We start from the raw sequence: 25,241 nt of genomic DNA on the forward strand, positions 1-25,241 counted from the left end.
TGCTACTTTTATTGGTTTGGAAACAACTCTGTTAATCATGTATGCCTTTGTTAAAATGCAGATAATTTCCAAGGCAATTGGAGAAAACTCAGGTCGACTGCTTGACATGCGCATCTCAACTACAGATGCTGAATGTAGCTTTCTAAGGAAAACGTGCATTTAAAGTAGGTAAATATACTGTATCTTTTGGGAATTCTCAGAAATGACTTATGGCCAGAAGCGACAAGTAGTGTTTCCAAAGTGTAACGCCCAAACTATTATATGCCCTTTTAAAGCTTGCATATAGAAAACAGACAGGATTGTGTTGCTTTTCTTCTAGTTTTTGTTGGAAACTTGTCAAACCACAGAATGCCATGACACACTTTTCTACTGATATTTGATATTCAGAAGCTTATGTAACTGGGATGAATTGCTTTTATTCATCATTTTAAACGGAATATTGAAGTCGAGTTCCCTATTTTGATAATTCTTTTCTTCAAATCCTCAACTTTTGTTCTAGTGTGAGTTTGTGTACATGCAGCCACTTGGGATCAGAGACAGTGTCTGTCCCCTTGAATGTTGCTTGAACATATTTCAAAAGAGTGAAGGATATATTGCAGTTTCTCTCAGGTGATTGTCAATTCGAGCTTCCCTTGTGCTTTAAAGTTTAGGGTTGGTTTTTTTCATTTCAGATACAAGTTCTCCCTCACTCTCATGATTGGTTTGCTCTTCTGCCACTGGCACACGTGCAACAACTGCTGCTAGTCCATTCTTATTTTTGGTTAAAATGAGTTTCTAGGAAAAGCAGGAGCAATAAAAACTTACAGAAGCTTCTCTGGGAATGCCTTCCTGAATAAATCAAAGTGGTTCAGTTTTGCCTTCTTCCTGTTCTGTCGTGCCTTGCCATCATGCAGGTTCCGCCTCTGGCATCTCTTCAAGAATGTTGTCATGAAAAGATGAGGTTTCCCTGAAGTCCCCTCTCAGTCTGTGGGTGACTCTGCTGTAAAGCTTTACTGGGACATACTAATAGAAGACAGACATTGACAAACTGGAGTGAGTTCAGTGGGGCCCCCAGGCTGCTCCAGGGGCTTGTTCAGCCTTTGGGAGGGGGTGGGAAGGACCCCAGTTACCTACATGGAGTCTGCTGAGGAGATGGAACCAGGATCTCTGTTATGTATGACGGGAGGACAAAATACAATGGGCCTAAGTTGAAACTGAGACCAGAATATAAGGAGAAAAGCAGCAGAACAGGCTGAGAGCAGCTGGAACAGCTTCCCTGGAGATGCTGTGCAGGCTGGATCCCAGGAGCTTTTTAACACCTGACCAAATGAAGTCCTGAACAACCTGCTCTGAGTCAAGGGCTGACCTGCCTTTGAGCGTGATGTGGAACTACAGCCCTCCTTGAGGCCCTTCTATGCCTGAATTACCCTGTGATCCTCTTTTGGGCTAGAAACTTGACCAGCAACGGGCAGCTGATTGCCCTTCTTGACAGGAGGCAGGTTATCTGTGCAAGAGAAAATTGGGCATGCTCTTGCAAAATTAGTTCCTCTTTTGAGGAGGGAAGCTGCTTAATTGCAGGGTAGGATGATCAGTTGTGCATTGTATTTCTCAAAGCTGATGATTAGCGATAATCAAAGTTTAAATGTATGCAGCTGACTGATAGAGTACATCCAAAGGCAGTAAGGAGCAAAGTCTGGAAGTATCTTACTCCCTGTTGTGAAAATAATCTTTCCTTAGTATGTCTTAGTCTTTCTAGCTGAAATAATGTTGCTGATTTTTATGTAATTCTATGTGTTCAGAATACCTAATTTCCTTGCTGCTTAATTAAGGAATAAAATTCTAATTGACTTAAAGCAGCCTCTTCATTGGTCTGAACCAATTACTGTGTGTCCTCTTTGATGGCTAAACACAACAGGGTGTCAAACATAAGCCCCACTAGACTTAGGCTCGATTCCATGTTAAATAGTAAAATAGCAGTGGTCATTTGTTGTCAAAATGATCCCATGTTTATTCCTACACCAGTCTTTGTTTCTTAAAACCAGGTTTGTGATTGTTTTTATTTGCTTGCATAAACCATCTCTTCAGAGTGTAAACCAAAATACTCTCTTGGTCAGTCTCCTTTGGTGGGTTGCTTTCTCAAGATGAAGGGTGAGTGCTGCACCAACAACATTAACTGCTTTTCCTAGTTTTGTTTTTTATTGTCTGACAAAAAGAAGTAGTTAATGAGCTTGGGGTACACCTGTATCTGACTCCCATCTGAACTTCTGAACTCATCAGAGAACTGAAATTCAATAGGACACAAAGGAAGTGGTCATAAAAGTTAATAAACAGCTGCTCGGAGGTAGCACATGTCTGCAACAGAAAGGTTCTGGTATTCTTTGAAATGAGAAAATCCCCATGGCATCTCCTCCTTCAGGCATATGAACAAGATACAGGCTACGTTAGTGCCACTGCTTGTAAGGCTCTTTTTATGTTCCTCTGCGGACAGCCCTGACTCCTTATTCTTCATGTGCTTTCACAGGGAACCTCAGAAGTCACCTTCAGTGTCTCTCCCCCAGGAAAGTTTAACTTTCTTTTTGTTTTTTGGGCCCATAGAATCCAAGTTAAATAGTTGAGATACATAAAGACAGACCATCTAGAGCAGGGATATCCAAACTCATGTTCACCGGAGCCACATCAGCCACACAGTGGCCTTCAAAGGGCCAAATGTAATTAGGAGTAGTTACATTTATACAGTCCTAAAATTACATTTGGCCCTTTGAAGGCCACCACAAAGCTGATGTGGCCCCTGGTGAACATGAGTTTGACAGCCCTGCTCTAGACAGTGTGGTGTGATGATGGACGTTAATTCTCACGTTCTGCACTGTCTGACACTTCAGTGACTCAATATCCTTGTGGGATCTTTTGAGACTTACCTGAATTCAAAACAATCTTTTTATTTCAGTTACTGGATTGCACCTGCAAACCATCAAAATTCTGTAAAGAAAAATTGCATCTTCACTTTGTTTACTATGATGATAATTTTAAGTGAATCCTTAAAACCTTTGTTTTATAAAGCACAAGTGTCTTACAAGGAAATTTCCTTCTGGGAAATAAGGTCTTGGCAAGTAAAGGACAGGCAACTTACTAAGAAGTTGAATTAAGAAACCTTTACTCTAGGTATTGAATGTATGACTCCAGAAAAGAGAAATATATCATACGGTTTTATTCTAACACTCTTGGTATAGCTCTATTAATAATAAATTTTTGATGAAGTACATGAACCTTGCTGATCCAAGCATGGAATGTCTACAATGTAGTCAGCAACAACCATTTACTACTTAGAGTAGTTCAAAATTTTGATGTTTACATTGAATTTCCAAAGTACACAGGAAATAAAATGAAATAGGAAAAGCATTTACATCCATTTTAATTGGTGGCAGGCATAAATTCATAAAAACAGAAGGGGAAGAAAGACCATTTAGCAGAAACCTCAAAAAGTGCAGATACAGATTTGTTGAATGACAATCTTTCAAGAGATTCTCCTGCAGGCTTGGCCTTTCCTGGAGACATTATGGTCATTAAACACGGTCACACAGTTCTCAAGATAAATGAAGATGAAAGCACACTGCAGAACCAAACCGCTTGTTTGACACCTTGCAGTCCATTTGCGAAGGAGATCTCAGCTAATTCACCTTTTCGTTTTACTGCTTTGCTCGAGGTAGTCGTTCTCCACCTGTTACAGATTTGTTTGAATTGTCATTACCATAAATCTTTACATGGTGACCTATGCCACAAATTACATAATATATTAACTTTCGTGCACAAAAATAAAATCGGGAAATAAGAATTAAACTTAACATAGAAAAATCACAATACTATTAAAGGGGAACATTTGATTCTGATATAAATTTGTACTGCAAGAATTTCATGATGGTCAGATGTGAAACTTCAAAAATAAAGAAAAAGTACATCAAAATGAATAATGCTAGTAGTAATATAAAGCCAATCACACAAGATCATTTCAAGATCAATGTAATAAATGCTTATTATTCAGCAGAAAAAAAATCAGGAACAATGTACAAAATAATAGTGCAAGAACAGCTGCAATCTATTTGTTCTCATCCGTTTTGAGATTTTGGTTAAAAACTTTACAGCTGGCGAGAGATGCTGCTGAAAAACTCAGATTCCACTCAGTGGGCTGATTAAGGCACATCTTTATGGACTTCAAATGTTCATTTTCTGTGTTCATGTCTATTGAATTCTGTGGCTCCGAGACTTTCACTTGTAGCGTGCTGTGAGAAGAAAAGTGGGGGTGGGAGAGGGGGAAAAAAAATGAGAAGTAGTTTAGTACGATTTCCTCTTCCCTCGCAAACAAACAAACTGATAAGAGGCAAGATGAGGTGGTGGCAGATCACGTATACTGTGGAGTGTGGTTCTTTTTTGTTTGTTTGTTGTTTTTTTACTGTACTATGGTTCCAGAAACCTGATTGTGCTGTGCTCTCCATGTTGTGAAAGCAGCTGGGGCTTGTGAGTTTTGAGCCAGCCAGGACCTGTTCACCTGCAGAGAGCGGCTCTCCGGGTCCTCTGCAGAGCAGAGCTTGTGCTCTGCTGGCCTCCAATCCTGCCCAGCTCACTGCTGTAAAACCAAGGAGCAGGAACTGCACAAGAACTTGAGGCTGGGTTCTTTTGCTGACCTTAGTACAGCTGTGAGAGGACTAGTATATAGACAGATGGTATTTTGTTTCAAATATAGGAAAAGTAATACAAAAAGGGAAAGAAATCCTGCCCTTTGTGGGGATCACTAAACAGCGTGGATTAAAACATACTCTTATTGTTGCCATATAGAATCATAGAACAGAATCATAGATAGTTAGGGTTGGAAGGGACCTTCAAAGCTCATCTAGTCCACCCGCCCCTGCAATGAACAGGGACATCTGCAACTAGATCAGGTTACTCAGAGCCCTATCCAGTCTGGCCTTGAACGTCTCCAGGAATGGAGCATCCACCAGCTCTCTGGGCAACCTGTGTCAGTATTTTACCACCCTCATTGTAAAAAAAAGGTCTTCCTTAATACATGGAGCACTGTAATTGTGCACACTTAGATGACAAGAAGGTAGAGATTGAAAATCCAAATTTCAAGCCTCTCCATCCCTACTAATTCCTTTTTCTTGCTGCCTGCCTCCTGCAGTGATCTGTGTCCTATGTGGAAGTCACTGTTTTCTCATCATCCCTTTCAAAAATTTCAAGAACTGCAAGAATGATACAAAGTTGGAAATATTTCTAATTACTCAGATACTAAAAATAAAGTTTTTCATGTGATTAAGGGTCAGAGGTAACGATCATGCTATAACAACCCACACAGAGTTCCTCCTGGCAAAGGGGTGTTTAAGCAGCAAGAATCTCTCTTCATGGGTCTTGCTGCATTCTCAGGAAAGCAGGTTCACCACAGCATTTAGGCACAAATTATCAAGGACTGACTCTGCTGAAGTATCATGTTCACATGGGTAACAGCAGCTGAGGACATTCAGCAATTGTAAGGCTATACCCTAAACCATATTAACCTTGTGTTACTCAAATACTATTGACTGACTGACTAAACTTCTTCCCATATCATGGCAAGAGGGAAAGACAGCTAAAGTGACAATTCACTGTTACTTTTCACAGATCATCTGAAACACAGTTTTCATTCTCTCACATTTTTAAGCAAGCTCTCTAGAAGGCTGTATGCCTTTCTGACGTGGCAGTGAAACAGGCATTGCCAAGGTACTAACCCTGGCTCCTAACGCTCTGTAACTGGGGTGCTGCTCCCATGACCTGCATCTCCTTGTGTCCTTATTCTTCTGCCTCTATCTTTTGTCCTGTTTTTGCCTTGTACCCTTTTCCTTCATTCCTTTTTGGTTTGCACCCACTCTTGTCACTCTGACCCTTCCCATAGGAACACAGAGACAAGCGCAGGTGACAGAGAAGGCTGTGGGCAGCAACGTTACTGTCTTGAATCTACAGCCTCTTCAGACTGGAGCCTTTGCCTTCCGATTCTGTGAGGAAAGTCAAAGCCTCTTCTCATGACCCCAGGATGAAGTGTGTACACAAGACAGTGCTAGGGCTGACTGCTCAAGTCCTGCAGCTTTCCTGACCCCTACTGATCATGCGCTTTCCAGGCATGGCCAGGTGGAAAAACTCAACCTCCTAACAGAAATAATCAACAGCTGCTAGGGCTGGAAGGTTGTTTTGTTTGAGGGATTGTTGCTTGGTTTTGGTGGTGGTTGTTGTTGTTACCTGAAAGGGACATAAATACCTTGGGAATCAAGAAATTGCAAACTGTGATGTAGTAAATACCTGCAAAGTGCTTTAAAGATAGTAGATACATAAAACTTGTTTAATGCTGGGCAAGTGCCAGACAGAAAAAGCTAAAGGTTCAGGCTTCTCAAATTATTTGGCACGTTACTTCTGTATAAAAACTGGGAATTGCACTGAACTGGTGTGGCCCCTTTTCCAAACACCGCTGCTAGCAGTAACAGGCTGTGTAGTAGCATTTGGTGTTAACTGTGACTGTAATTGCTTTCCATTTGCCTGGACTGCAGATGAAAAAGAGTGCTCTGACACTGCCCAACAGCACTCTCCCAGGAGCTCACTAGCATGGCTTCCCCCTCTGAGGGACTGTCCCACTCTTTATTTTTAGTTTTTGTACAGATTTCTGTACAAGATAAATGCAGGACTACACCATATGCTGTTAATCGTCATACAGTAATTTACCTCTTACAAAAGAACTCTAGGAAACTCAAGAGTTTGACATTTTAAGAGAATGCATAAAACCAGGAACAGAATAATGTTTACGTTCCTGGAGTTCTCCACTACCGCACTAGTAAGAGGCTGGAGGTCCCTTTAACTTCCCAGACAGGCATTTACTGATCTTACACAATGGTCTCTAAAAAGGGTTAGAATTACCAGTTCCGAAGCCATCTGTTTACTATTCCAGCAATGTTTTGTTTTTATTCACTTGGGATTGTCTCAGTTCATCAGCTTCTATGCGTGGGATTTTTGGAAGTCAGCTACAGGTGCTTCTGTAACATGGAACGTGAATTCCAGCCATGGTACATTCAATAGTTCTGTTTTCACAAGGGAAAACCTGTGGGTCTAGAAAACTGTCAGTGACAACTCCAGGATCATTTTTCTATGTGTTGCAACTCTCAGTTCACAAAGCACCATTACTGAATCACCTCTGAAGCGTTGGAAAAAAAGGCAATTGCCCGTGTTATTCTAAGAAATCATAACAGCCAAATCAGAATAATGCAAGTGGACTCTGAAGTCCTGTCTATTCTCCCCTGGCTAAGCAGACAACCCTACGTGTGGTTAAATCTCCAGGCCTGCTAGATTCTAAAAGGATCATGACTCTCCACAAAAATTCCCTCGTATCATTAAAGCAAAAGGAATTAAATAGAAAGATCTTAGAATTCCACCTTCTACTAAAGCAAGAAATAAAGGGCCTTTCCATGCTCCTAAGAGCTAAAAGAAAACCCTGCTCTTGCCCATACTTGCAGTTAAAACTACGAGTGCAACTATTTCTTCCTGAGATTTTGTGTTTGTTTCTTTACTTTTTTCCCAAATCATTCACTTATGGGAACAGAACTACTGATTTTTAATAGAAAATCACCATCAAATGTGTGTTTGTATGCCTTAAAATGACTATGAAAGTATCCCTGTAGGGTTATGTTACTCTAAATCTTATGCAACATTTATTTAATGGATAAAAACATCTCCCTCCCAACTGGCTGAGAGTGAGGTTGAACTGGATTTTTACCCTCCTGTCTGACAAAAACTCTGCAAATGGCACTTATTGAGCACCACCATTAATGATGTGCAAATTTAAACCTTGGAAAGCATAAAAGCATTTGTGATATACAGCTCTGACTTCAGGCTTTTACAGAGAGGTTTCAAAAACACTGAGTACAAATAGTAAAACTTCAGTAGCACAAACCAGTTCACTCTGTACAAACTACTCAAACATTTCCCAGAAAAGGAAATAGTGGAATATATTAGATTAAAATCTACAATGACTATAGTAGCCTCGGCATGCTTTCAAACAGAGATTGATCCAATAATGCAACATAAATTGAAATTAAAGTAAACCAAGTGTGCAGCCAGATTTATTGTCTCTAAAATTTAAACTCATCTTTCCACAATGCCAAATGCAACAACAGAGAAAACTACAAAGATATTTTAATGTCTTATTTCCATTTATCAAATGGATTTTTTTTTTAATAAGAAATAAAATTTTTCAGCTGAGTAGATGGAATCACATTTGGGAATCAGAGAGAGAAATGCACGCCCTGGAAATGGATGGCATGCTCAACTAGATCAAAGCAAACTGGGGAAATCAGTAATATCCAGGGAGTCTTTTAAAAATTAGACATAAGAGCTGGGTTTAAAACAGCTGGAGTACTAATACAAATAAAACAGCACCCAAGACAGAACCAAGACAGGAGGTGAACTGAATGGAGGCAAAGACATGGGGTGAGAAGTCAGAACCAGCCATAGTCCCAAACTGACATTTTAGTGGAAAAGTTTCTTCTGCTGTTCACACTAATGCAGAAATGTTTTCTTGGTTTCAGGAAGAAAAAAAAAAAAGGTGGGAATAAGAAAGAAACAGGAATGAAATAATGAAACATATATGAAATATGTGAGAAATATAGCTAAAAGAGGCTAGTAGGAATTTGCTGAGCACTTGTGGCACACCAGTGAAAGAGGATTATTTACTGGTAGCTACTTCCTGAGGCTATATATTGAAATAGCCACACACTGTTCAAGGTTTAACTTGCACAAAGGCAAAATTATATAGCACAGGATGTTTATTACACTTTTTACATAACTAATTTGTCTTCAAAGCCACAGCACAACAGTAAAAGCAAACAGCACATAGTGTGCATCTCAGGTAAAATGGCAAGTGGAGCAGATGACAGCAGTTTCAGAGTGAGGTCACAGAAATAATGCGACTTTCTCCCCAAAACCAATCAGCTATGGAAAATGTTCTCACTCCCTTAAACATAACAGATCACAGACAACATAAAAGGTTTGAATTGCAACATCATTGTAGAAACTGGGAACTGAAAGTATTAAAAAAAATAAAAAGCTAGAAATTAATCAGACTTGCGCAGCCATGGAAGGACACAGCTCAGCCCTCACGGCTCCCCAAAATACAGATTATTTAGCAGTTCACAGAAGGCACAGGGACCTTAAAGAGAAAGCAAAATATTAATGTCATCTGTCACTGAAATGGGTATTAAGAAGTGATGCAATTTTAGGGCATAACTGAGTCATGGTGGTAGTATTAAACCTGTTAAAGAAAAAACTAGTCCTGTGCTCTCAAATCATTCAGAGCGTACGGTCTTCAAAGATCTTGGAAACAAAGGCCAGCTAAGAAGCTAACAGTTGAAAGGAAGCATCATTAATTTTATGATGAACGTAATTTATTCTGCACCTAGGTACTGCCATGAAACAAGTCTGCCTCTGATCATCAGTTCCATGAAAGGAAACGACCTATTAATAATTTCTATTCATAATTAGAAGCTAGTAGCATGCAAATAAAGTAAAAAGAAACCCCTAAACACCTGTTGTGCAGATAAGTACTGTTTCATTTGCCTTAGAAACATACTATATGCTGGTTTTATTCTACTTATTCATAATTAACAATGGTTTTGAACGAGGTACAATAAGCCTTGGAGGTTCAAAACTAAGTCTGCTGGTTTGGGCTGTTCTCAGAAGGAACAGAATGCCACCAGCTCAATCCTGTGATTTATTATGTAAATCTTGTCATTTCGTCTGGATTAATCTCAAATCTTTAATTCATAATAATTATTGTGACACTATGAATGCAATCACATTATCGAGGGAGATAATCTCAGAAATATGATGAGACAGTCCCTGGGTGGTTTATAAGACACCAGACTTCTGAATTAAAGAAGGTCAAACAATAATTTGCGAATTAGTAATTTCCTTTTCTAAGATTTCTACTAGTTAAATATAATTTAAAAACAGCTCTGAGTAGTAAACTGATAACCACGAAATGTCTCAGGAACAAGTATGATATACAAAAGAATAATTTCTTCAAATACACATATTTGGAACTTTAAACTAGAAAGACGGGTAAGAAACACCACACCGATTTTAAGAATGGATACCGTAAGTATAGCTCTTAAATTTGTATTTGTATTGTAAATAAATTTCTTAAATTTTAAAAATAAATGATTGTTACTGAACATTCTGGAATTTATAGAAAGTGCCCCAATAAGAACATTGAAACCTGACTGTTAAGCAGAAAGTTTCAAGTAGAAAGCTGCAGGGAAAACATAGCTAGTCGGACTCACTAAAGTAAGTAGTAGAAAAAATAACATGGACAAAACACACACATCGAGAAAAAAAATAAATTGAGCATTTAGATGAGAAAACAAGTCAGTCAGTTGAAAGCTGGCAACCCAACAAGGAGGAGAAAGAAATAACAGATGGAGGAGATGTGAAAACTGAAGTAATTCCAGATGACACCTTAAAGCATTGAAAGGAGAAAGTGGAGAGAGATGTGTCTCAAGAACAACATTATTTTATCAAGGTACACAGCAGCCAATCACAACATCAAACATCAAAACATTATTTTGAGTTGTGACCTGGTTGGGAACCTGACAAAAATGCATGCAATACTTTTTAATTATTGCTCAGTTACAATAACTAAATTATTTTATTTAACTAGCAGTGAAATAATTTCTGATTTCTTTTATAGCTTTTTAATAAGGCACTATTAAAAAAATCATTGCAAACAATTTTAAAATGCCAATTAACTTCTCAATTGGGGGCTCAATCTAGTTTCTATTTGCAGCATTTAAAATAAGTAATTTTCTCTTAAAACGGTACATTAGAATTGTTCTCAGTTCACAGGTAGCACATATCCCTGTATAAATATACTTAGGTACAGGTCAAGAAATCATACATTTCTATAAACCTGTATTTGTTAAAAAAATATAACTTGGGTTTCCAAATAATTTCTTCAAATTTATTTAAAAATATTTAATATTATCTTTTAAATTACTAGGAAGTAAACTTTGTCAATGAGGACTCCATAAACCTTCTCTGCTATAATAGGTTACACAGCCAAGAGCACCATCACGTCTCACGTTACATGGAGACCACAGAGCACGACAGTTACCACCAAGGGCAAGAACATCAAGTGATGATGTCGTAGTGGTGTGTGCATGGGAATGCAAAATGTTGCTCTTAAAATCTTCTCCCTCCCATATAAAACAACTGCCATCCAGATACATCTATCTAATTAGTTGTTGATCTTTGTAAAAATATCTAGCTTAATTAGAACCTGAAGGCCGTGGGCAGCTTTCAGAAGCACTCAGTGTGCTGGGGAACTCTCAAGATTCAAGGCCATTTTAAAGGGCAGAGGCTCTTTCTTTTTAATGCTGACCACAGGAAGCACCAGAGAAAAAAACAACTTATGATAAAAAATGCTGTCTTTAAAATATGGCAAAAATCTTACTTGTATTAAATTAATAACCAGTTACAAAATAAATACAAGGAAGAAGGAACATAAAAAATAAATACAATTTCTAAGAGCTACCAAATGTTTACCTACACTTGAAACAAAACTTCAGATAAGTTAATTACATTTAGCACCACTCTGTAAAGCCCCGCAAACAAATGTTTAGACTTTCTCCTACAATACTTTAAAATAAAGAAAACATTTCTATTAGTCTCAAATTTTGTTTAAACAATGTCATTAAGGCACAACTGTGCAATTACAGCAAAACGAAAGGACACTGCTGGCAAAAGGATCAACAGTGAATAAATGGGGAATTATATTTGGCTTGAAAATCTGAAAAAGGTGTCAAATCAAAGGACAGACTACAACCATCTTTTGACTGAGTGAAAGAGGGATTAGAGAAGGAAAATTTACTCAAGAACACATGCAACGAACAGCCCAGTCACCTCACACCACTGCAAATCTTCCCCTTGATTCTGGAACCAGAATCTGCAGTTTTGGAGAGTAAGGAACTGAAGATTTTAGTGTAAGACACTTTACCAAAATTTGGTGAAAGAAAAAAAAAAAAACCCCACACCTCTAGCTTTAGCATCTATACGATAGAGGAATGCAAATTAAGACAGTGTACACATGACTCTATGAATTAAAGCATCTTTCTTGAACAGGATTATTTTCACAGAGCTCAATACCAAACTGGGGAATTGTTTCAGTATATTTATCCTTCTTTGTGACGGTTGGACTACATAGATGCTTTATTCACAAGTTACATCATCACAAGCTGTGTTGCTTGATCTCTATCCTTTCTATCTAACATCAACTGAAGCTCTGCTTTAAGGCAGAAAACTCGTAACAGAAGAGAGGATTTCAAAAAGGATACGTATTTGTCATATTTTCAAAAATCCTAGGTAGGCCTGGGAAAACTACTATGTTCTCTTCCGGCGAAAAGCTTAAGCAGAAAGACAGAAGCCTATTTATTTTTATATAGCATTATCAGTTCCCTGAAGAAAGCTGAAAAATTCAATCATTTCCTCAGAATAGAACCAACAGGAAAACAGGAGTTTCTCAGTTTCTGAGGAAATTAGATTAAATTAAAAAGAGATTAACAAACCAATATGGAATAAAATTATGACGCCCCCCCTTTTTGTATAAAACCGGGTATGTAAATCCTATACACAGGCTTAATGATCACAACACTAAACTACAGAAAATTTCTTGCAGGTAAAGGAGATTAAAGACTTCAGAGCTGAGTTCTTTGAAAGTCTACTATTCAGATAAGCAAAAGTCAAAATCCTTAGCTCGGAACCCTCAAAACAACATGAGGAAGTGCATAATCCAAGGTAATATGTAAATGATCACAGTTTAAAACAAAACATCACCCACATTCTATGCATCTCAGAGCACATACATGACAGGAGAGAAAGACAACGTAAGGACAAACTATAAAATTGCATTTGGCAAGTGGAATTCCAGAGTGTAAAACAAGATAGAGTATTAGACTGTGGTATTAGAGTTGCCGTTGTTGCATTAAGGGGAATGAAGTAGAGACCATTAAGTTCATTAAATGAGTCAGGATTTATTATACATGTTTAGCCAACTATATATCAACTCTAGCTTGATAGAAGTGCTTCTATGCTTTTGCATTAAAATGGCCTGTTTACTGAGAGCAGTCATTCATTTCAATATTGTTTCTACATTTTCTATTAATATTCTTAATTTGTTTTATGGCTGGTTTGTGAAAAAGTAACTTTTCTGGCAATTGCAGTTCTGAAAATGCCTATCTGCTTACTCTGCATCACAAGTGAAACTTATTCTGAAGCCAAGTAACCTTCCGATAAAAAGCCTTTGTGAAAAGAGCTAAGACATGGCTGCTGAAAAGGATCGCTCAAAATCAACAAGATATAATTACTGTTATACTCTATCTCTTTTGCACTTCACCTAAAAGAAAACAAAAGCTGAAGAGACTCGCTTTTTTTGGTCACTAGATCACTGGTGTGAGACTAATGTCTCCCACAGTACTGGGAATGCGATTCACACTGTGTAGCCTTATCACCACTGGATTGCCCTGCCCTAAGACAAATAAGCAACAATACTGGAATATTCATGCCATGCTAATACAGATGTGTAAAAAGAGTTCGTAACATTTTTTCCCTCCCAATTTTAAGAAAATTTGACAGTAACAGAAATCAAGCTTAAAAAAAAGTTTTCTGTTGTCATATTAATATAGATGTTATTTTGTATGCACAATCAAGAGACCAATTAGACTGATTAAAAATACCAAGTTTTCATAGTTAAATTACTAACACTTGTAGTCAACTTTGAAATTATCGCAAAGATTAGCAAATTCTCATTTTAAGTACTGCATTAACTTGATCTCATTAAGATAGCATTCAAATATAATGAAAAATTATAATTGAAAATTTATATTCTCTGCCAAGAAATACAACAGATTCTCTTCTAAAACGCCAGACAACACGAAGCCACATTATCAGGGAGAAAATAAAAAAGTTCATTTTAGATGAGGAAAATATCCTAGCTTCAAGGGAGCTAAACTGATTTTTAAAAGGTTTTCTGTGAGAACTCCCACCCCGATAGAAAGTGTAAGCAGGCAGGTGTGTCACGTCATCGCAGGCCGCAGTACTGCCCGCTGTTGTAGTATGTCCACAGCCTCCTTTGCATCTGGGATGAACCCACCCTCTGAAGGAAATTGTTAAAATATTCAGTACATTCGAAGTGCCTAAAATTGAGTCTTTTATTGTGTCCCTTTTTACTGTTGGATAAGTTTCTCTATTTTAGCTTGGATCTCCTGAAGCCTTTTTGGATCTTTTTTGGCCTAGTCCAAAGCATGTGAATGTGGTTTTCAGTGTTAAAAGGAAACACACTGAACCACGCTCATGGAAAGAAACAAATGCTTGCCTAAAAACATGCTTATGTCATTTTCTTTGCCACCACCGACAGTAATAATGTTTCAGTGTTGTTAAAGAAATTAAAACCGTCAGAATATAGATTTACAGTAAAAGGGAACTCCTCCTCTCCACATCAAATGCATTGTTGAAGCAACATTTCAGAAGCCAAGCAGTAACAACCAGCATATGGACCAATGTATCTACCACCCACCTTATCTTGAGTAAAGCAGGCAGTTATGAATAAGTGATCAACTCTTTCCTCTTGCTACAATGAGTACATGGAGAGTTCTGTTTGCTTGATACTACCTTGAGCTGTAAGAACTCAACTGCTTTATTCCCACTTGCACATCCTAACAAAAACTGAGTAGGCATACAAGTGCAATAGCAGCATTCTGCCTGCCTGCCACAACGCTTCACAATAAAACAGCATCACAACACCTCTCTTTCACGAGTATTCGGTAACACATGATCAGCAAAACTTGAAGGAAAACTTTAAATATTGACCATAAATGTACATATAAGAACATTTCAAGCATGGCAACAGAACAATGGTATAATTTGTAATACCACATCAACAAAAAAACAATCCAAAGAACATATGAATGAATAATGATGTTTTCACGTGCATTACACTTCCAGATGCAGGAATCACATTTGAAAAGGCATGGATGCACAGCTAGAAATCATGGTCCTAGGCTAGAAATGTTTACATTATTTCCTTGGCTAGTACAGACAGTACACAATGTTGAATCGACATGCCAAAACAAGACATCCTTTCTGAATCAGACAATCCCCCCATACTGCAACAGGACCCCTAAAAATGCTTTGAGGTTACAAGTGTGGAGAAAATTCCAGAATGGCAATACGTTGTATTTTAACATTCCCGTCAACAATGAACTTTGTCATATCCTTTCTAAAGACAACAATTGATATGAGAAACTATGAGTAAAATGGAAAATAACAAAAATTGCAAATGAAAGAATGTAAAATATCAAAATAGTTATCAGATTTCCTAAAGATCCAAAACTAAAGGAGGAAAGTTATCAGGTAAATAAAACTGATTCCCAATTAAAACTAACATGAGACCATATCACAGTAATAGATCTTATATTGCCATAGCAATAAGAAGTCTAAAGATAAATATAATTCGAATGCAAAATTTTCTCAACTAGAGTCAAAATTCTGAATTAAAAGTATGAGAGAGCTCTTTCTTCATTTACAAAGAAAAAAGAAGCAGATGGATGTTTCCCTTTCGTAGTTCTGGGTTTTTTACATCAATCTGGTGTCAAGGTTTGAACTTCTTAAAAACAAGTTTTTTATGTTGAATTTGACCCCAAATCAGTGAATTGAAATACAAAATACTAGTCTAAAGATAAAAAATGCTGTACTTTGGAAAAGCATTGAATGAGCTTAATAGAAAGAATTTTATATATCACATAAAGCACAAAAAAAATAAAGTATACAAGAGGCATAATATAGTTTATATTACAACTTCAGTTAAGTTTTCAGTTTATTATCAGGGATAGTTTTCTACAATATAGAACACAAAGATGGACATAAGATTTTGCTCTGATATTTTGAATAGTTTTTTTATTCTTCGAGCAATATAATTAGATTATTTAATACAATATTGTTTCTACAAATGAATATTTCTGCAATAATTTCATTCCTATTGCAGAACTTTTTGCTTGGTATCTCACACCTTAGTTATTTTATTGAAACAAGTTGGGATTTCTGTATCAGGAGATCTCTTTGCCAAACAAAAGAAATAATTTCACAAGTGTACTCTTTTTGTAGGTAATACAATGTCTTTTCTGAGATCACCCTTTTTTTAACAATGTATTATAAATATCGAGCTTTAAAAATGGATTTAATTTCACACTAGCCTAAAAAGATTCCAAGCCAATGCATTTAGCATAGTAAGTGTATATTGTACTTGTCTAGAATAATTTTGCATTTTAAATTGTTCTGTAAGGATTCAATGCACAACCCCTTTAGAGTCAGCAGATTTCATATGGCATTGAATGGATACTACAACGGATCTCTGACTGAATACTTCTCAGAAGTACGCAGTACTGGTTTTTACAGTATAAAACCATTACAGATTTACATGAGAAATCAATGACTTTTTAAAACAACTATTTGTTAATATACTGAATTTCTGCTTCATTTTATAATTTATCCCTCCTCACAATATGAGAAACTAGACAGTGGAATGAAATTCTGTTCCTTTTGAAATTCATAACCAGCTGCAACTGACCTCAGATACGTCAGAACTTGATCTGTTGTCTGTCTGAACTATATTAGCTCTTTTTCTTTTATCGTGGTGTGCTACAGCCATAATAGAATGTAGCACACCTATCATAGCTGAAAGATTTGTGTTACATACTATACACGTTTCAAGCTGCACTTCCTGCATTATTCTGATACTATACAATGGTTAATTTCATTACCTCTCTGAAATTAAATTGAATATCATGCAATTAAAAAACCCCCAAAGAGTAGACAAAGTGCTTAGTTGTTTGACTTATCCAATTCTTTAAGACCGCAATTTTAAGATGAAGGGGGGAACAGGAACTTACCTACTTGGTACTTTGGGTAATAAGTTGCCATTTGTCCACCACTGCATGATTGTCTCTTATGCCTTTTTCTGATATTTGTATCAGTGGTCTCCCATTGCGGACTTTTTCTTTTGTTTATTCTGATAAGAACTTCAGAACTACCAGCAGGATTATCACCATGGTTTACATCACTACTTAATGTTCTACTGTGAAACTGGCCATCCAGCCTTTCAGTCACTGTAGAAGAATTAGATCGTTTAGATATTTCCATTTCATTTTCTTGTTTCTTTAATGCATTTTGTTTAGTAGAATGGGACCTTAAAAGAGGATGCCTTTTTTCTTCCATATAGGCCTGATTGCTTTTACTTTCAACAGCTTCGGGAGAATAAATGACATTATTTAACTTAAATGAATTGTGCTGCTCAATATGGTTGATTTTTCTCAGAAATATTCTACAATCTTTAAAGGTTTTGGCTTTCCAAGTATTTTGAAAGAGTTTATCTTGGCTTTGTTCTTTTCTAACATTTTGCTGGCAACAAATTGTTCCATTTGTCTCTGTATGTGACTTAAGTATATTTGCTAAATGAGGATGTGGGTTAAAGTCAGAAGATCCCATCATCTGTTGAACAAATGCCTCTCTGGCTTCATTTGCTGTTGGCAGGAGGTTACTCTGAGATTCTACCAAAGTCTGAGCGGGATGGATTTCTACCGCATTTTTTTTCTGGAGCTTGGGCATTTCATCCTGGCTTTCCCCACTTGCACTTGTAAACAACTGGCTTTGGCAAAAGAACTGCAAATTTTTCTTTTTTGAGTTCCAGCCTCCGGGAGCCTGATTATACAGCTTTTTCGTTTGTCCCCACCTATCACGCTGTAACTTCTTAAATTCATTTCTTTTTAATCTGGCTAACGTAAAATTCCTTTTCATGCTTAAGACTGGAGATCTCACCATGTTATGTAACATTTGTAATTTCCCTGCTGGTTTTGAAGGAGAGGATAGTGCAAACTTTTTAAAGTGCTTTCTGAAAGGGCAAGTACTAACATCAGCTTGTTTAGTCTCCACCTTTATCTCTCTAGTGCTAACTACTTCTAAAGGATTGCGAGCATTTGCCTTTCTCACTAGAGAAAGAGACTGTGTTTCTGTAGTTTGCATAAACCAGGTGCAGAGCTCATTCATATTACACTTTTTCTGAAAAAGCATTTTTATAGGTGATGTTTCAAATTCTACAAGGCAGGAGTCTAAAGGGTTTGCCATTTCAGTATTACAGTCTTGTTCAATGGGATCCCTTTTTTCACGAACACATTTATCAAACTCATTTCCCCCCACTCGCAACCAGGTATTAGTTACCTGCTCAAATCTATTATTTAGTTCTTCCAACAACGTGTCACTTGACGTGGAAGTAGCCCACCACCTGAGAGAGGGATTCCATGAAAAAATGGGGTCTGATGATACTTCATTCAAGGGCCTGAATTCACCATCCTTAAGATCCTTTTTTGCATTTCCTGAATTTCTTGTTTCTGAAGTATCTTTGGATGCTGTGCTCTGATTTGATTGCCAATGTTTCTCCTTTCGATCTTTAGCTTTTTTCAAATGGAGTTTGTAAGATTTTTGCAGTAAGGCACTTCTACATGTAAATGCACTAGAAGATGCTAATGAATGTAAAAAATGCAGTGAGGGTTTTCTGTCTCTAGCAGAATGCCTCATTGGAATTTCACGTTTTCTTGACACTGTTGTAATAACGTTGTTTGATCCATTCTCTCTAGAATCTTTCTGCATGCTCTTTACTTGACCCATATTATTGCACAGTTGACTTTTTCTCTCCTGTGGGATGTTTTTTTCTAACACATTCTGCTGTTGTAAAGGAGGCAAACAGTTGCTAATACTCACTTTTCTTTCCTGAGGTGAAACTCTATTCACAGTCACTGATATGCCAGAGATTTTTACTTTTGCTGGCCTACCAGGTTTTCGAATGGTGGTTAACGGTTTCTTAATTGGCCGTATAATATTGCTGCAAGGAAGAGGTGATGCTAGGTTACTCTTGATAGGTCTGACATAGTCATAACCAGAGACCTCATTTTCAGTAGAAGAATTCTGTAAGGCTTTTACAATTTCGGTCAAAGCATTTTCAGTTTCTGGATTGTGCCTCGCTTTGCTGTGGTCATTAGCAAAATTAGAATCAATGTGCTGTGTGGGCAGAATGCTGATTACATTTAGATTACCTTCAGAAACGTGTCTCTTAGTTCTTCTTGACCTTCCAAAAACAACTGTCACAGTGATATTTTTGTTGCTGTTAACTTCTTCCATTATTGCTGCATCAGATTTGGGATTTTTACCATCACTGCTAACCTCTGGTCTACGTTCTGTGCTTTCAGTCACATCTATTTTTGGTTTTGGAGGCCGTCCAATAGGTCTCTTAACCTGCTTAACAACCTGAGGACCTATTTTCTTTGGCCTACCAGGCTTTCTTTTTAAAACTGATTCGATGCTAACGCTTGATTTCTCCACAGCCTCACCATTTTGTTTCAAGTCACTTAAGTTAGTTTGACCAACTGGACAAGAGCTTGTAACTGTTTCCGCATAAACACAACTTGACGACTCCTTGGTATCATTTTCATTGTGATCACAATCCTTGACAGAGATTGCATGAGAAAGGTCTCCTGTGGCCTCTTTATCTAACAAAGCGTTTGTGTGCCCCTGAAACAAACAGATATCTGTGCTTCCTTTAGAAGATGCAGCTGCAGATGTCAAAGTATATTTGACTCCTTCACTACTATTAACCTCTGAGACAAACATAAGCTTAACAGGACTAGAGTAGTTTAAGGGAGAAGGGATGTCCCCAGCTTCAGAAGTTGTGTGCAAATCCCCATTATTGAAACTTGAACTGGATGAATCAAAGGTCAGAGATTTCAAAAGGCCATCATTAATTTCTTGATCTATAACCATTTCTTGTTTGTTTGTTGTCACACACACAGATTTGGTTTTACTGTTGCTTGGCACATACGAATGTGGAAAGCAGCTTTGTCCTGTGCATCCCGTTTCACCCAGAGTGAAAGGTAAGCCCTTCCTAGCAGCTTGGTTCATAACCTCTTCATAAGCATGATCTTTTAATTTCTGGCTTATTTTGTAACTATCCAACAATGAATTGTTAGTCTTTCTGGCCAAGGTTATTGTATCTTCTAAACGCTCTACAACAACTTGCAGATTTGTGTCTCTCACAATTTTGCTTATATTTATGTCACTGCATCTTTCACCATAAGCATCTTTTTTTATTTTCATTTTTTCCAAACTTTCAAAAGACTTTTTTGCATTGGGTGACTTTCTAAACACAATATTGTTCGTTACATACACGGAGTACCATCCAGGAGGCACAACGTTACGTTTAGTTCTGCCCAAGATTCCAATACTCTCATCCTGTAGAGGAATATGATCAGTCTCTTTTAAGGTTGCACAATCTCCTTGTGTTTTTGCGAGGTTTGGCTGGCCGGTGGCAATAGCACTGTTTTCTGAAAAAACTAGAAAGCTGGAGCTGGTTTGAAAATTAGTAAGAGGTAGTTTGAAAGACTCTGTTTGGTGTACTGGAAAGCACATTGGTTTGGTTTGGCAATTGGTGCACGGATTACTTTCAAGATGTTGCAAAGCCTCATCTTCTATCACAGTAAAACTGTGGTTTTTATTTGGATATATTTTATCAATTTTTTTTGGAGGTTTCTTTGCATTTCTCTCAGAAAATGATTTTTTTCTTACAAGAGTTTCATCAAGGCTTGCAAGCTCCCTCTTGATTTGCAAAGACTGTCGTCGAATGAATGGGGAATCAGGAGAATTATACGTCGCAAATAAAGTTTCCTGACGCTTGCGAAATCTTGTTTGGATAATTTTGTTTTCCATTTGTTTATCATGTTGGTGAAGCAATTCCATGAAGCTGTAATCACTTGCCTTAGCATTATGCAAAAGAGAGGTTATGAAGTCTCCTAATTTAACATCATTTTCTGGTGCCCTGTCACTGCTAGAAAGTTTGACAGGATTTGTTGCTATATCTGTAGTGTCTATTGATTTTAACTTTTCATTAATACGATCTATTAAATCTTGAAAAATGGCAGAATGTTCACCTTTCTCAGCCTTCTCAGAATTTATATAATAATTGTAGCTTTCTTGGTCTGTTGATAGCAACATTCCATCTGAATATTCAGTCTCTTTTCCTCTGCATGTTTTGCCTTCGTATTCAAATTCTCCTTTACTTCCTTCAGCCGGCAAGAGGGATGGAGGCTGGTTGACAGATATTTCAAGCTTGTTATTGTCTAAAGTCGGAAAATCTATAACCGATCCTTCCAATGATTCGAATTCTTTACTCTGTACAGGTGATAGCGGAGGAGGCGACGGGCTCCGAGATCTATTTGAATTTTTAATGCTGTTCAAGAGATCACAATCCTTAGTTGAATACGTACATGCTGCTGCTTTCACAGAATGCCTGTTATAATTTTGCAATTGTTCAGCACAATACTTATGAGAACTACATGTTTTGTTCACCATTGTCTTAATACATCCAATTGCTACAGCTTGGCATGACAAAGAATGAAAATCTTTAATACTAACAGACAGAGGTGTTAAACAAGCGCTTGGTCTTTGATTTTGTGAACAGCACCTTTTTGTCAGCATATGTCCATTGCAATTGCAAAATGAAATGTGAACATCCTCTTCAGTAAGGGAAGTGGGAGTTTCAGAGTGGACCAAATGTGTTTGCTTGCAACTGCATACTATGGGAACATTTTCATCTTGTATTAAAAATTTTAACATAGCCAAAGTCTGTTGCCAGTGATATGAACAAAAAGACTCCAAAACTTTGTTTAATGTTGATTTTCCTTTTTCCAAATTAGTTGTTTCCTCTGAATTTGCATCAGCTGTTGAGCTTGAACTGAAAATGAAAACAAATCAAAACAAAATATAAATTACAGTAAAACACCATATCTAATGTTTGTTATAATGGTTAAACTCAAGCCTAAAAAGCTGAAGTTTGCAAAACAGTTCTGTTCTATCTGGACTATTCAATCACACTTGCAAGTATCGCTAGCAATGATGTGCATTTTAGCTATAGCAGTGATAGTCCTACCATAAGAAAAATAATCAGGAAAAAATTAAGGGACTAAAAGAACAGCTTGAAACATAACTTCTCATTATCTAAGTGTAATCACAATAATGTTAACTTTCTATTATTTCAAACTACCTTAGTCATTAATGAAGAAAAACCTCACCATGAACTCGGGGAGCTCAGTATTACTGCCATTTCACAAAAGGAGGCACTGAGAGGGGAAATGACTTGCCTAAGGTCACAACTCAGGGTTGCGGCCGAGGCAAGAAGTGATCCACCTCTCCTGAATCCCACCCTAAGATATTCATCTACCAAAGTGTATTGAACGCTCTTCAGGATACTCTTAAAGATCTTTCTAAAGACATTTTTATTTCTATATTTATTTTTAAAAAAGATTTAGGCTAACAGAAGATGGAAAAAATAACCATTTGCTACTGTTAGTGTTCTTCGCAGACAGAAGTTTTCCTTCTAGTTTTTAAATAAACTGCAGAGGTGCATCACAGGCTCTTCACTACAAGATATTACACACACATACACACACGTGTGCACACACACACACACAGATTCCTTCATTAAACAGAAACAGAGATAATCACCACTGGAATAAATAACTTCTATAACAAAGGTTAGTATCCTTTAAATCTCAAATACAGGTTAGGCCTATATCTAAATAAGACTTCTGAGCAGTTGTTCTCAAAGATATTAAGTGAAAATAAAGTAACTTATAAAATACTACCTTTGCTAATTAATTAATTTCTTATAAACTATTAAAACTAATGTCACTACTTACCTAAACAATCATTTCTATTGAAAAGCTGAAAATTTTCCATGGTAGAAATTAATACAGATATTTCTGCAATTAAATACAAAATCCTTATGCTGGATAGCAACTATCAACAGATAGTTAACACCTAATTCAAGTGTTTTACTGAAACCAATTGCATGAGCAGAAAATGTTAGAAGAATTCTGTTTTAGAAAAGTATGTATTGTTTAAACATATCACCAAACTCTGAACATGGCACTAACTTTTGCCCTATTAACTCCTGTAATTTTTTGCATTTAGGTCTGTATTTTGGAAAAAAAAAAAAAAAAAAGAATCCTTTTGATTAGGTTTACAACTGTACTGATTGAGGAACATACATATTTAAAACTTAATGTGCTGTATTAATATAAAATTACCAATTCATTATCTCATACCTAATGTTATTAGAATCAATAGTAAATTTAAGTTTCAGGTTTTCTACTGGAATGTATTTATACAAATTTCTATTTTTACTGTGCTACATGAATTTTAATGTTTAGAGCTTAAAAACAGCCAACTATGCTGAATTCCTCATATGCTTAATTCCTCATGTTTTTTCTTTCTCCTCTAATATCTAGTATGAAATGGTATATAATCAAAATCAAGCATCTAGATGACATTGACTCAAAAGCATAATTGTGATGTTACTAGTTGAAATTGCAGTTATGTTTAAACTCAAATAACTGAAGTCTTAAAGATAAAAAAAAAGTATTTGCATTTCCAATCTAAAGTAAAACCAGCATTATTCAAGGGCATAACATTGTCAGGATTTGACTGCTTTTGAAACAGCACTACACTGAGAAGAATCTGAGTGTAACTCAGTCCAAAAAACCTCAGGGGTCACGAGGTGTTGAAATGTATCACTGCACTTGTGACAAAGCAGCTTATGCCAGCAATACAATTACAGAAGAAAACTGATTGCCCTCCCCACCACCATGACTTCCATTATGTTTGGAAAGGCTAGATAGAAAAAAAAATGAACACAGCACTAGGTCTTCAATACTTTGTAAATCACAGTAAATTGGGTAAGTACTAATTTGCTAAAAAGATGGCTATAGTAGTGTCTTTTCAGACTGAATCTCTAGCCAGAGGTAGCTTTCTGTCTGTCCAGACTTGCAAGGTTTGTCTAATGGAGTTTCACTGGAGAGCCTTCATTGTAGAGGACCTATATCCACAGCTGCTATTTAAAATATGCACATTGGTGGAAAACACTTCCAGAGCCCTAAAGCCTTCTCAAAGTCAGTTACCAAAAGTTTCCAAAGGTCTCAAAGCTGCTTAAAATTTGCATGTGGAGATCAACCTATCGTATTAAGTCATACCCTGGTTATCATAGACATACTGGACATTCTTCTAATACAATTTCTTTTGGGATTATTTACCCCTGTGTAACATCTATAAACTGCTTTCCCTTGCAGTGTGTTAGTTAATAAAGCTGACAGACAACTTTAATTATTCTATTGTAATAGAACTGCACTCCAAGTGATCTTTCAACTTTGTGAAGACACATTGACTCCTTACTTAGTCATAATTTGGGAACAGAGCTTGATATGTAAACAAATGAAAGCAACACATGTTCATTAAGGTGTCTCTCCATAGATATGTCCATATTTTCAAATGAACTATTTTTTAATAGTTTTTCAATACATTCATGGCATTATTTCAGTTTCTTATAATTCCTATATAGCCCATTAAATGGGTGTTGTCACACAGTAGTTTAGACTATCCTCAAGATGAAAGGTTTAAACAATAAGGTCATAGCAGGAAGAGCTATCACTTCCACAATAGGATACTTCCTTCACAGAGCAGTCTTGCACTTCCTACACATCCCCCACAAAAAGTTGGCTGGAGAGAGGGGCAAGGAATGGAGGGGCTGAGAGGACCAATACCCACTGCTCCCCCAGCACCCTTTGTGCACAATTTCTCTGAAGATGAACTGAACCATGGAATGACATTATTTCCTTGCTGAAGGGCAGGGGCAGTTAATACCCCGGAGTGGAGATTGACTGGCAAAAGTGCAGAGATGTGATAAAGTTACGTACTAGCCTTTCAGCATATTATTTTATGTATAAAATACCAAAACTTTGCCTCCTCCACAATTCAAAAGAACTAACAGGAAAGAGCTCAATAAGAGGACTCCTGGAAGACTTCCTTCCCTAACACTCTATCCTCTGTTGTCTCAAGCACAGACAGGACCGATCAATCTAGCAACCTCTGTGCGAACTGGGAACAGGAACACAACATACTTTCAAGTACTCATATGAACAGCATAGAAATATAAATTTGTTTTATAGAAATGTTTGTTTTCTGACTTTACTAAGTAGATAAATCCCTCAAAAAACCCTATATGTTGTCTGTAATATAAAATAGGTAACTTTTAGCTTCAAACTAAAGTATGTAAC

General features: G+C 37.0%; 1 protein-coding gene across 8 annotated transcripts in view; it reads right to left on the reverse strand.

Moving 5' to 3' along the window:
* Positions 1 to 3,167: 3,167 nt before the first annotated feature.
* LCORL (ligand dependent nuclear receptor corepressor like) overlaps positions 3,168 to 25,241 on the reverse strand; it is an 82,296-nt gene continuing 60,222 nt past the window's right edge. For 2 of the 8 annotated variants that reach the window (XM_065836241.2, XM_065836243.2), the window contains exons 7-8: positions 16,984 to 21,865; positions 3,168 to 4,253 (exon numbers count right to left, since the gene is read on the reverse strand). In XM_065836241.2, the coding sequence (XP_065692313.1) occupies positions 4,194 to 4,253; positions 16,984 to 21,865 (4,942 nt within the window). In that variant the 3' untranslated portion in view covers positions 3,168 to 4,193. Of the gene's footprint in view, positions 4,254 to 16,979; positions 21,866 to 25,241 lie in introns of those variants that run through there. The other 6 variants (XM_065836244.2, XM_065836242.1, XM_071807340.1 and 3 more) reach the window with 6 other exon arrangements.

Source organism: Patagioenas fasciata, chromosome 4, assembly GCF_037038585.1.
Source record: "Patagioenas fasciata isolate bPatFas1 chromosome 4, bPatFas1.hap1, whole genome shotgun sequence".
NCBI classification, from domain to species: Eukaryota; Metazoa; Chordata; class Aves; order Columbiformes; family Columbidae; genus Patagioenas; species Patagioenas fasciata.